The sequence below is a fragment of the Delphinus delphis genome, chromosome 1, assembly GCF_949987515.2.
Source record: "Delphinus delphis chromosome 1, mDelDel1.2, whole genome shotgun sequence".
Lineage (NCBI taxonomy): Eukaryota > Metazoa > Chordata > Mammalia > Artiodactyla > Delphinidae > Delphinus > Delphinus delphis.
Genome location: NC_082683.1, coordinates 138,606,096 through 138,619,176, shown reverse-complemented (window position 1 = coordinate 138,619,176; position 13,081 = coordinate 138,606,096). Strand labels below are relative to the sequence as shown.

Here is a 13,081-nt window from a genome sequence, read left to right as displayed (position 1 = left end):
CGGCCTGTAGTTTTCTTTCTTTGTCTGGTTTTGGTTTCAGGGTGATGGTGGCTTTGTACAATGAGTTTGGGAGTGTTCCTCCCTCTGCTATATATTGGAAGAGTTTGAGAAGGATGGGTGTTAGCTCTTCTCTAAATGTGTGATAGAATTCACCTGTGAAGCCATCTGGTCCTGGGCTTTTGTTCGTTGGAAGATTTTTAATCACAGTCTGAATTTCAGTGCTTGTGATTGGTCTGTTTATATTTTCTATTTCTTCTTGGTTCAGTCTCGGAAGGTTGTGCTTTTCTAAGAATTTGTCCATTTCTTCCAGGTTGTCCATTTCATTGGCATAGAGTTGCCTATAGTAATCTCTTATGATCCTTTGTATTTCTGCAGTGTCAGTTGTTACTTCTCCTTTTTCATTTCTAATTCTATTGATTTGTTGAATCAAAGTCTTCTCCCCTGTTTTCTTGATGAGTCTGGCTGATGATTTATCAATTTTGTTTATCTTCTCAAAGAACCAGCTTTTAGTTTTATTGATGTTTGCTATTATTTCCTTCATTTCCTTTTCATTTATTTCTGATCTGATCTTTATGATTTGTTTCCTTCTGCTAACTTCGGGGGTTTTTTGTTCTTCTTTCTCTATTTGCTTTAGGTGTAAGGTTAGGTTGTTTATTTGAGATGTTTCTTGTTCTTGAGGTAGGATTGTATTGCTATAAATTTCCCTCTTAGAACTTCTTTAGCTGCATCCCATAGGTTTTGGGTCATCGTGTTTTCATTGTCATTTGTTTCTAGGTATTTTTTTGATTTCTTCAGTGATCTCTTGGTTATTTAGCAGTGTATTGTTTAGCCTCCCTGTGTTTGTATTTTTTACAGATTTTTTCCTGTAATTGATATCTAGTCTTGTAACGTTGTGGTTGGAAGAGTTACTTGATACGATTTCAATTTTCTTAAATTTACCAAGGCTTGATTTGTGACCCAAGATATGATCTATCCTGGAGAAGGTTCCATGAGCACTTGAGAAGAAAGTGTATTCTGTTGTTTTTCGATGGAATGTCCTATAAATATCAATTAAGTTCATCTTGTTTAATGTATAATTTAAAGCTTGTGCTTCCTTATTTATTTTCATTTTGGATGATCTGTCCATTGGTGAAAGTGGGGTTAAAGTCCCCTACTATTATTGTGTTACTGTCAATTTCCCCTTTTATGGTTGTTAGCATTTGTGTTATGTATTGAGGTGCTCCTATGTTGGGTCCATAAACATTTACAATTGTTATATCTTCTTCTTGGATTGATCCCTTGATCATTATGTAGTATCGCTCTTTGTCTCTTGTAATAGTCTTTATTTTAAAGTCTATTTTGTCTGATATGAGAATTGCTACTCCAGCTTTCTTTTCATTTCCACTTGCATGGAATATCTTTTTCCATCCCCTCACTTTCAGTCTGAATGTGTCCATAGGTCTGATGTGGGTCTCTTGTAGACAGCATATATACATGTCTTGTTTTTGTATCCATTCAGCCAGTCTGTGTCTTTTGGATGGAGCATTTAATCCATTTACAGTTAAGGTAGTTATCGATATGTATGTTTCTATTACCATTTTCTTAATTGTTTTAGGTTTGTTATTGTAGGTCATTTCCTTCTCTTGTGTTTCCTGCCTAGAGAAGTTCCTTTAGCATTTGTTGTAAAGCTGGTTTGGTGGTGCTGAATTCTCTTAGCCTTTGCTGGTCCGTAAAGATTTTAATTTCTCTGTTGAATCTGAATGAGATCCTTGCCAGGTAGAGTAATCTTGGTTGTAGGTTTTTCCCTTTCATCACTTTAAATATGTCCTGCCAGTCCCTTCTGGCTTGCAGAGTTTCTGCTGAAACATCAGCTGTTAACATTATGGGGATTCCCTTGTATGTTATTTGTTGTTTTTCCCTTGCTGCTTTTAATATTTTGTTTTTGTATTTAATTTTTGATAGTTTGATTAATATGTGTTTTGGCGTGTTTCTCCTTGGATTTATCCTCTATGGGACTCTCTGTGCTTCCTGGACTTGACTATTTACTTTTCCATATTAGGGAAGTTTTCAACTATAATCTGTTCAAATATTTTCTCAGCCCCTTTCTTTTTCTCTTCTTCTTCTGGGACCCCTGTAAATCGAATGTTGGTGTGTTTAATGTTGTCCCAGAGGTCTCTGAGACTATCCTCAATTCTTTTCATTCTTTTTTCTTTATTCTGCTCTGTGGTAGTTATTTCCACTATTATATCTTCCAGGTCACTTATCCATTCTTCTGCCTCAGGTTTTCTGCTATTAATCCCTTTTAGAAAATTTTTGATTTCATTTATTGTGTTGTTCATCATTGTTTGTTTGCTCTTTAGTTCCTCTAGGTCCTTATTAAACGTTTTTTGTATTTTCTCCATTCTATTTCCACGATTTTGGAACACCTTTACTATCATTACTCTGAATTCTTTTTCATGTAGACTGTGTATATCCTCTTCATTTGTTTGGTCTGGTGGGTTTTTACCTTGCTCCTTCATCTGCTATGTATTTCTCTGTCTTCTCATTTGCTTAACTTACTGTGTTTGGGGTCTCCTTTTCACAGGCTGCAGGTTCATAGTTCCTGTTGTTTTTGGTGGCTGTCCCCAGGGCTAAGGTTTGTTCAGTGGGTTGTGTAGGCTTCCTGATGGAGCGGACTGGTGCCTGTGTTCTGGCGGATGAGGCTGGATCTTGTCTTTCTGGTGGGCAGTACCGCGTCCAGTGGTGTGTTTTGGGGTGGCTCTGAACTTGTTATGATTTTAGGCAGCCTGTCTGCTAATGGGTGGGGTTGTGTTCCTGTCTTGCTAGTTGTTTGGCATGGGATGTCCAGCACTGTAGCTTGCTGGTCATTGAGTGCAGCTGGGTCTTAGCGTTGAGATGGAGATCTCTGTGAGAGCTCTCTCTGATTGATATTATGTGGGGCCGGTAGGTCTCTGGTGGACCAATGTCCTGAACTCAGCTCTCCCACCTAAGAGGCTCAGGCCTGACACCCAACCAGAGCACCAAGACTCTGTCAACCACTTGGCTCTGAAGAAAAGGGAGAAAAAAAAAAGAAAGAAAGAAAGAAGAAAAAAATAAAAGAAAGTTATTACAATAAAAAAGAAATGTTATTTAAAAGTAAAAAGTAAAAAAGTAATAATAAAAAAAAGATAGATGGAAAGAAGAGAGCAACCAAACCAAAAAACAAATCCACCAATGATAACAAGCACTAAAAATGATACAAAAAAACCCCAAACTGGACAGACAGAATGCTAGGACAAATGGTAAAAGCAAAGCTATACAGACAAAATCACACAAAGAAGCATACACATACACACTCACAAAAAGAGGAAAAGGAAAAAATATATTAAAAAAAAGGAAGAGAGCAACCAAATCAATAAACAAATCTACCAATGATAATAAGCTCTAAATACTAAACTAAGATAAGCATAAAACCAGAAACAAATTAGATGCAGAAAGCAAACCCCAAGTCTACAGTTGCTCCCAAAGTCCACCACCTCAATTTTGGGGTGATTTGTTGTCTATTCATGTATTCCACAGATGCAGGGTACATCAAGTTGATTGTGGAGATTTAATCCACTGCTCCTGAGGCTGCTGGGAGAGATTTCCCTTTCTCTTCTTTGTTCGCACAGCTCCCGGGGTTCAGCTTTGGATTCGGCCGTGCCTCTGCATGTAGGTCGCCTGAGGGCATCTGTTCTTCGCTCAGAAAGGATGGGGTTAAAGTAGCAGCTGATCAGGGGGCTCTGGCTCACTCAGGCCGGGGGTAGGGAGGGGTACGGAATGTGGGGTAAACCTGCGGTGGCAGAGGCTGGCAGGACGTTGCAACAGCCTGTGGCACGCCGTGTGTTTTCCCAGGGAAGTTGTCCCTGGATCACGGGACCCTGGCAGTGGCGGGCTGCACAGTCTCCTGGGAGGGGAGGTGTGGATAGTGACCTGTGCTTGCACACAGGCTTCTTGGTGGCTGCAGCAGCAGCCTTAGCATTTCACGACCGTCTCTGGGGTCTGCACTGATAGCTGCAGCTCATGCCCATCTCTGGAGCTCATGTAGGTGGTGTTCTGAATCCCCTCTCCTCGTGCACCCCGAAACAATGGTCTCTTGCCTCTTAGGCAGTTCCATACTTTTCCCCAGACTCCCTTCTGGCCAGCTGTGGCACACTAGCCTCCTTCAGGCTGTGTTCACGCAGCCAACCTCAGTCCTCTCCCTGGGATCTGACCTCCGAAGTCCGAGCCTCAGCTCCCAGCCCACACCGTCCCGGCGGGTGAGCAGACAAGCCTCTCGGGCTGGTGAGTGCCAGTCGGCCCTGATCCTCTGTGCGGGAATCTCTTCACTTTGCCCTCGGCACCCCTGTTGCTGCGCTCTCCCCTGTGGCTCTGAAGCTTTCCCCCCGCCACCCCCATCTCCGCCAGTGAAGGGGCTTCCTAGTGCGTGGAAACTGTTCCTCCTTCACAGCTCCCTCCTAGAGGTGCAGGTCCCATCCCTATTCTTTTGTCTCTGTTTATTCTTTTTTCTTTTGCCCTACCCAGGTATGTGGGGAGTTTCTTGCCTTTTTGGAAGTCCGAGGTCTTCTGCAAGCGTTCAGTAGGTGTTCTGTAGGAGTTGTTCCACACGTAGATGTATTTTTCATGTATTTGTGGGGAGGAAGGTGATCTCCACGTCTTACTCCTCTGCCATCTTGAAGGTCCTCCTGTCTGAAATGAGTCTTTTATGTTTATTTACCTATGTTTACATCTTCAGGACCCACGTAATATTTCTGGCATATAATACATGGTCAGTGTGAAAAAGTGGGGAAATTGGAGCCAAGGGACTTCCACTTCCCTCCAGGTGAGGAGAAAAGACCTCTCCAAGTTCCGGCTGTGGCTCCTATGGCAGCTGGCGCGGCGGCACTGGCTAACACTTTTCAAAGCCCTCTTCATGTACTTGCTCATTGAGTACATTAGGAGCTGTATGGAAAATTGGGAGATGAATGACAGGAGGCTAGATCTTGTAAAGGTGATAGTAGTAAATGGGTTGTGAGGCATGAGGAGATTGGTTGTGCAAATCAGAGCATGAGGCGATGGGAAATCTTAGGTACCTCTTCTCAGTGATGACATTTTGAGGCAACAGAATGTCATGTAAAGTTCATTAGGAATATTGGATCTGAAGTCAGAAGATCTAAAACGGAGTTCCAGCTCTGCCAATCACTCACTATTTGACCTTGGCAAGACTACATCTGGGTTGGTCTCAATTTCTGTATCTATAAAAAAAACAATACCACCCCCCCAAAAAAATAAAAGTGAAGATAAAATGACATGGTGATTATGAAATCAGTTAACAAATTGTAAAACACTTAAGTGCCAAGTGTGACTGTGATGGTCAAGAATAGAGCTGTGCCTAAGGAAGAAGGTTATTTTGGCGACAGTGTGCATAATCAGTTATAACGAGGCAAGACGAAGAGCATACAAGTGTTTGAAAAATGTTAAAATGGCCCAAGCATGTGAGCGAGGGAGGACCTGAGCTAGGGTGGTGGCTGCGGCCATGGAAGAAGTCCAGGAGAAACTATAGACAAGTGTTAGGATTCGCTCCAAGCACAGTCCCTCCAATATATTTCTGGGCGTGACTGGGCTGGTCCATTGTACACTGGATGGGGTGTGCACCAGTGTAGACCCCAGAAAGAGCAACAAAGGAGCGAGGACTTACCTAACTGAGCTACTGTGAACCCAGCCCAGTTGCCCAAGGCCAACTTGATGCTAATGGCTACCAAGGTCTAGCTCTGGGGGTAGAGGAGAGTGGGGGTTAAGGGTTCAGGTGCAGGAGTTAGACCTAGGTTCAAATACCAGCTCTATGAGCTCTGTGATCTTGGGCATGTTATTTAAGTCTTTGTTTCCTTATCTGTAAAAATAGGGATACTCAGATCTATCCTGTGGTACATGTTATGAAGATTAAATAAATGTAATTACATATGTCAAGAGTGTAGCCCGGAGTGCAGTGAGTAGTAAGATCTCTATACCAATAGTTATTATTATTCCTAGATCTTGAAACTATCCTGGAGCCAATGAAGCACATCCCAGTTGGTGGTACAGTGAGGGACATGTATGGAGAGGGATTCAAAGAACTGAATTAATTATGAATGGTGGAGTCAGAAATGATCCCAGACAAAAGCTGGCATGTACCTAATCTTCAAGTCTGATGTCAGCAAAGATGCATCCCTTCTCCCCACATAGTAAGCTTCTTAAGTCTAATTAATGTCATCTCCTGTTTTTCCCTATGGCTTAGCTCTATCTTCAGTGACAAAACCCAGGCCTGTGTCTCATATTTCTGCTCAACGGTGGTTTTCAGGACCAGCCACTTTTGGCTTTTGGGGGGATGCTTGTCCTGTGAACACAATGACTACCCATGTTTGATGGAAGCAAAGTGGCTAAAAGCAGACTCTTTGGCTGAACTGTTAAAGCCAGGCAGCCCATGTGAGTGCCGAACAGAGACCAACAGGGTGGAAAGGGTAACCCGAAATATACCGCCCTCCCAAGTCTAAGGCCCGATGAGAGAGGGCCAGACAGCTCTTCAAACAACATGAACAGGAAGGAGTTGGTATGTTAAGATTTTTCTCGTAAAAACCTAACGCTGTACATGGTGACCCCACAATCAACATCTGTTGATTTTAAAAGAAATTAATGGAGTGAGGTGAAGCAGGGAGGACCAAAATATTCTGTGTTGCTGAGGGAAACAGAAACACACACACTGTGTACTCATAGAAATGTGACGGTTAGGATCAAGATTGAAATAATAAGACCAACTCTTGTGTTTGGCTTAGGAAACCTGTTTCACTACTTTCTACGGTTTCACATCATTTGATCATAAGTGAAACTGGATGTCGTGGTTTCTCTTTAATATACCAGTGGAGGGTAAGTTAAACAAATAATACCCTTTGGACAGGATCTCAATCAGGACAGGTGATGTTATGCTGGAATATCAAAGAATGCTGAAATCTCGTTGGCTTCATACAACAATGGCTCGTTTCTTGTTATGCAAAGTCTACAGTGGTCCTCGTATGTTTCCTGGGCAGCTGTCCTCCACACGTTGGCACATCATTCTAGGCTGCTTCAATGTTTTGGCTTCTCCATATCAACATAGGCTGCTAAGATCATTGAGGTGGGGCTGGGGCAGGGGTGGGAGGAGGGTTTGGAGAGTTGAGTGGCAGCAACTCATGTGGCCATGACTAACCTGAAGGTGGAAAAGCCCCTCTCATATGCGTGAAATAGAGGGGAATGGATACCGGTGAACAGTAGCAATGGCCATCAACTATAGTTCTTCAAACAACCCAGTTACCAGCTCTCACTTAACATTTTCCTTGTATTATGTCTTCAAGAAAAACCAAGTGAGTACTTTGAGTTTGTGAAATACTAAAATTTTCAAGACCTTCTCAGGTTCTTTAATCAATATTACTTTCAACCTTTAAAATATATAGTTTATAAAGAAAGCTTTTTTAGAGTATGAAATAAATAAAACTTTTATTACTTGAGATGCAACACCCCTCCCATCTGGAAACTTTCTTGTTAGCCCTGTACCAAGTTCTGGGATGTGGGCTGGGCCTTGGAGGTGAGTTTGCGTTAAAATAAAGGACCTTTTGAGTACCTGTAGCTAAACCTGCCTGGATGGGATCTTAAAATAAAATAGTCCCAGAGTTTTACAATCTTAAACATATAGAAAAAAAGCATTCTTTAGAAAAAAGTCCAGCCTATTTCTGAGCTCTTTCATCATGGGCCACTGTGAGTAGTAGCTAGGAGTTATTGAGCATTTACCGTGTTCATTTACTGTGGCTAGCGCTTTGCATGTAGGTCTCATTTAAATTTTATAACTCTAAGAGATACACTTTTATTATCCTGATTTTACACACAAAGAAACAGGCTTAGAGAGGTCACCTATCTGCTCCAGACCTTCACAGACCAAAGTTTGGACCCAGGTCATCTGACTTTAGAGCCCTCACCCTAAATCATTACCCTAGACTACCTTTCAAATGCTCTTAAAATAGCGCTTGAGGGACATGGAGCAAATACTGCAGTCTGCATATAAACAGGTGCTCTCAAAACCAGCGTTGTGACCATCTGGGGTTCTTATATAGCCACTCAGTCCTAGAAAACTGCAGTTATCCCCTGCCCTGAACATGCAGGCTGTGTTTCTAGAGGTCAGACCTGTGGTTGGAATGCTGTTCTCTGAGCCTCTCACTAACAAAGCACTCTGTGTGTTTCTCGTGTCTTCCAGTTGACCATCCTCCAATGGAACCTTCCCAGTTCGTCTCAGTCGTCCCTAAATATCCAGACAAGATGGGATTCAATGAGGTAGGAAAGGTGTCTGTGTATATGTGCACGTGCACCTGTGCACCTGTGTACATCATGATTACATGTTTGTATCAGAACACAAGCGTGATCACACGTCTGGGAGCCAGCCAGACCAGCTTGACTGCTGAAAAGAAACCAAGGTCTTGGAAAAGGTTCTCAGTTTTTGTTGTGCCTCAGTTCACTTCTCTTAAAAAAGGAGCATCATGGTAAAAGTAAATTAATGATTGAGTCAGAAAGACGTTACTATTTAGTCATGAAAGTGATACCTTCTAGGAGCAGATATTGCCGTATTTTATCAAGCTTCAAGGGTAAGGTAAGGAAGATACATATTTTAGGTATTGGAGGACTTTAACTTTATTCTGAGTAAGTGGAAACCATTCTGGAACATTCTTTGCTTTATTTTCTCTCTGCTGTTTTTCCGTGGGAAAAGATTGGAGGGCAGAGTTTAGAGGACAAAGAAAAAGTGAAAAAAGAAACCTATTCTAAAATTCTCCCTTCAGCAGGCAAGAACTTCATAATAGTGCTCTGAGAGTCATATTTATTATTAAGTTTCAATTGTATAAAGAATGAAGCAGAAATATAAAGAGATGCCTGTCTTAGTAATATGCACAGCAGATACTTGGTGGGACCAGAATTGTGACTCCAAGTCACTGAATCCTTCATGGGTCCCTCATGTCACATAACTGCTGATCAGTGTTCAGGAGCTTGGTGGTCTAGAAGCTAGGACAGTGCCTCAGGAATCCACAAAACTGAGACAGAACTTTTCTGTGAATTTTGGATATGTTATAAGCCAAGCTTTGTGCTGCATGCTCATTGCCATTGATTAATTGAAAGAAAATACCCTGTTTATCCCCCTGTACTATGTCATACAGGTCCCCAAAGTACAGCCATCTTAAATTGCTGCTGGAACTGGAAATTGGAATTTATTCTATAAAATTTATTTGCAGGCAGACTTCAGGAATGGAAGGGAGTATTTCATGAATATTAAGTGGAAAGGAATTAGCAGCTACTATGCTATTTCCACAGAGGGCAGGATGAGACAAATGACTTTAAGTGTGGTAGAGAAGAATTAGACTAAAGTGTACATAGTTTTATAAACAATCAGGGCTGCAGAAAAGTTGGACCACCCAGGCACTGAACCCACTTCCACATATTACTACAGCTTTCCTTCCCTGCAGCTCTCACCAGCTCTCAGGTCTCCAGGTAAAAGAACCCAAGGGTCTTTACATATATTCATTTTTCCCTTTATAAACACATTCCAACGAGGATCAAGTCAGAGCAGATACAATGGGACAAAAGCAGGATCTTCTAGCTCTGGTCTTCCATTTAGAAGGACTGGGTCACTCTTAGAAGCCTTCTGGAAAAGGCCAACTCTGTAAAGGATGCAGATAGGGGGACTCTACTCTCCTGAACCCTGGTAGTCATCTCTGTGTTTGGAACAGAGATAGGATAGTGGAAGAAGGGATTTTCAGGGGCCTTTTCAACCTTCCCAGTACTCTGTGACCTTGTTGGTGGTGTCTGGGCTGCATTCGGCTGTGTGGCTTTTTGTTTGTTTACTATTCAGTAAGTATGAGCGAGCCGTCTGTGTTTTTCCTTCATGGCTGCAATTTTTATTGCACTTGTCCTGGCAGGTTTGTTATTTACTAAAGTCTTCCCAGACTAGAGGTCTTGGATCTGTGGGGACTTTTTGTTGTATTTCTGTCAATTTTTTGTTTTTTGTTTTGTCTTGCTCTCCTGGAGTGACCTCAGGTAGCTCTGTGTGAACACATGAGGAAATGCCCATTCCTTTCCATAGCCATAAAATTGGGAGATGGAACATGGCCCATCACAGTATGATTCTAAACAGGAAGAAAATGAAATATAAATGAACATGACTCATTAAGTTTTAAAATCCCAGGTAACAAGGCAAATACAGTCACCACAAAAATTGTTTTTTAAAAAATAATTGCCCAGTTATAGGGGTAAGACAGGAATAAAGACACAGACCTACTAGAGAACGTACTTGAGGATATGGGGAGGGGGAAGGGTGAGCTGTGACAAAGCGAGAGAGAGGCATGGACATATAGACACTACCAAACGTAAGGTAGATAGCTAGTGGGAAGCAGCCGCATAGCACAGGGAGATCAGCTCGGTGCTTTGTGACCGCCTGGAGGGGTGGGATAGGGAGGGTGGGAGGGAGGGAGATGAAAGAGGGAGGAGATATGGGAACATATGTATATGTATAACTGATTCACTTTGTTATAAAGCAGAAACTAACACATCATTGTAAAGCAATTATACCCCAATAAAGATTTAAAAAAACAAACAAAAAAATAATAATTGCCCAGTTAGATAAACAACAGAGGTAATGAAATCATGACATACCTAATCCACTTTGCTCTGATTCAGATGGATGATTTCTTCAAAGAGGACATCTTGCTCCCCCATCAGTTCTTTGCCCAGAGCTGTATAAATGGATAGAAGTGAGAATATTTTGTAAGGAAGAGTTGAAATTTTAGTTAATTTAGCTTTTGATCCAGTAAAACACATAGCAACTCGATGATTACATTCAGAACGACTGTGTGAACCACAGCTTAACCCCCAGTAAAGTCTGAACTCCAGCCTGCTTGTAAGACATAGTTTCTTCCTTATTCTAGACAGCGTAAAGCAAACTTTATCATAAACCACATATCATAGACATTTTAATCTGTACTGGTCTTGAGAGATGAGGTTGTTCAACTCCCTCTTTTTACAAACAAGGGAACTGGACCCTGGAACATTAAACGTCTTCCTCAAAGTCATCTAGATGGGTCGTTAGGATGAAGCCAATGTCATCCGGCTTATTCCTGGAGGGTTCTCCTTTCCCATGCTATTCAGTATTTCTTACTGGTAGATGAAGTCTCCTTCTTTTGCAGGACTAGTTTAATGTACAAAGTGAGTTTATTACTGCTCGTAGAAAAGAACCTTATTAAAGCACATAGATATCTGTAATAACATTCATGAGCCTTTGGGTACTTATTTGGCTCCTTAAATCTGGGAATAATCAGGCCAGCCTCATTATCTGTGTAACTCCCTGTAGTAGCCTCAGGATATGTGTGTGTTTAGTGCAGTCATTGGGAATTTAGGGGCTAAGGTGAGGGGCTGCAGGAAGACCCAGTCCTCATGTGGGACAATCTGAATGCACATTTTTGGGACTTCATGGACCAGTATGTGTCCCCTCTATAAGTTTCCCTCAGATCCACGTGATGTGGAAATGATGCCTTTTCCCAAAGGGCTACCACCAAGTGCAGGACCCTTTCTCTCTCTACTTCTTTCAGAAAAATTCTAAGGGAGTTGAAAACTTCTGGTAAAGAAGCTACTCAAATTAAGACCTTGGTAATTCAATTTGGAACCTTTGGAACTAAAAGGAATTTGTTAAGACTAGATTTTTCTTATTCTTTGAATGACTTTAAATTTTTCTACAGTGGATATAAATGATAAGAATAGCTAATATTTTGTACCCAGGTGACAGGACCAGTATTATCTCAGTTTTACAGATGATGAAACTGACGCATAGGAACTGGTCCAAGGCAAACACTTAGTAAACTTAGGTCTGCTGATAAATCTAACCATTTGCCAAACTGCTTCCTACCCCCTTCATCTCATATGTTTTAGGTTTGATTTACCTTTGGCCTCCTGAAGAATAACTTTTTGACCTGATATGAAACATAAATCTTCACCACAGTTTTCCCTGTCTTTTCCAATCCTTATTCCAAAACTTGGTTCATTACATTTACTTTACTTTTCAAATAGCCTAGAAAAAGAGTTGACTCATCTGTGTTTCTTTTCCTGTTTTCTTCCTGCATTAGATTTTCATGATAAACCTGAAGCGTAGAAAGGACAGGCGGGACCGGATGTTACGTACCCTGTACGAGCAGGAGATTGAAGTCAAGATTGTCGAGGCTGTGGATGGAAAGTGAGTTGGGGTTTTTCCTCGAGCCCTTGCAGATGTGGTTGGAGTGGGGATGCACCCTCTCTGACAGAGGTTTAGTCTTGGTGGGAGGAATCTGCACTCATTGCAAGATAGACACGTCTTCACAGTGCAGCCTACTTTGGGAAAACTTTATGACTCATAGCAGCTTATATATGTTAATTTCACCGAGTAGAGCAGAAATCCACTCACCATCCAGTGCTCTCTGGTCTTCATTATGCTGAAGGTTTGCACTGGTTGTGATTTTCCACTGTCTCTGGGGGTTCTTCCAGTGGTTGTGGTGGTTTCCAGCCCTGTAGTGCATTGGAAGGAATGCGATCAGAGTTGCATTCAGAGCCTGATTTAGAGCAAAGCGTCTAACCTTGGGTGACCTGAAGAAAGTAAATGGAAAAAATACATAACAGTCTGTGTCTCCTGTTGCATGAGATGCTTGCCACAGTCTGCCTGGGCTGTTCACTTTTCCCAGGAACATGTTAGGAAAGTCACATAGGGTACCCAGTTAGATTCCTTCAAGAGTTTTTGTTATTGATGTTGTTCTGTTTTGCTTTGCTTTGCTTTTTTATTTGACACTGTTATTTCAAGGCATAGATATTTGCAAAACCTGCAGTTCCATGTTATATGTGAATTTGGAATATGAATGGCTCTAAGGAGTGTGACTAGAAGCTGTTGTGGAAGTTTTTATGACTCCTTTAGAGAATCTCATCAGTGTTTCTCAAAGTGTGGCCTGGACACCCAAGTCAGAGTCCCTAGGGGCTGGTTAAGAGGGCCAGCTTCCTGAGTCCCCGAGCCGCTGAATTATGATCTGTAGGGAATCTGCATTTA

At 41.8% G+C, this 13,081-nt stretch overlaps 1 protein-coding gene across 2 annotated transcripts in view; it reads left to right on the top strand.

Annotated features, from left to right (window-relative positions):
* COLGALT2 (collagen beta(1-O)galactosyltransferase 2) overlaps positions 1–13,081 on the top strand; it is a 139,140-nt gene that overhangs the window by 91,059 nt on the left and 35,000 nt on the right. For both annotated transcript variants that reach the window (XR_009522547.2, XM_060035219.2), the window contains exons 7-8: positions 8,234–8,310; positions 12,138–12,244. Coding sequence is in view for 1 of the 2 variants with exons in the window: in XM_060035219.2 (XP_059891202.1) it covers positions 8,234–8,310; positions 12,138–12,244 (184 nt within the window). In the remaining variant the exon portion in view is untranslated. The remainder of the gene's footprint in view (positions 1–8,233; positions 8,311–12,137; positions 12,245–13,081) is intronic.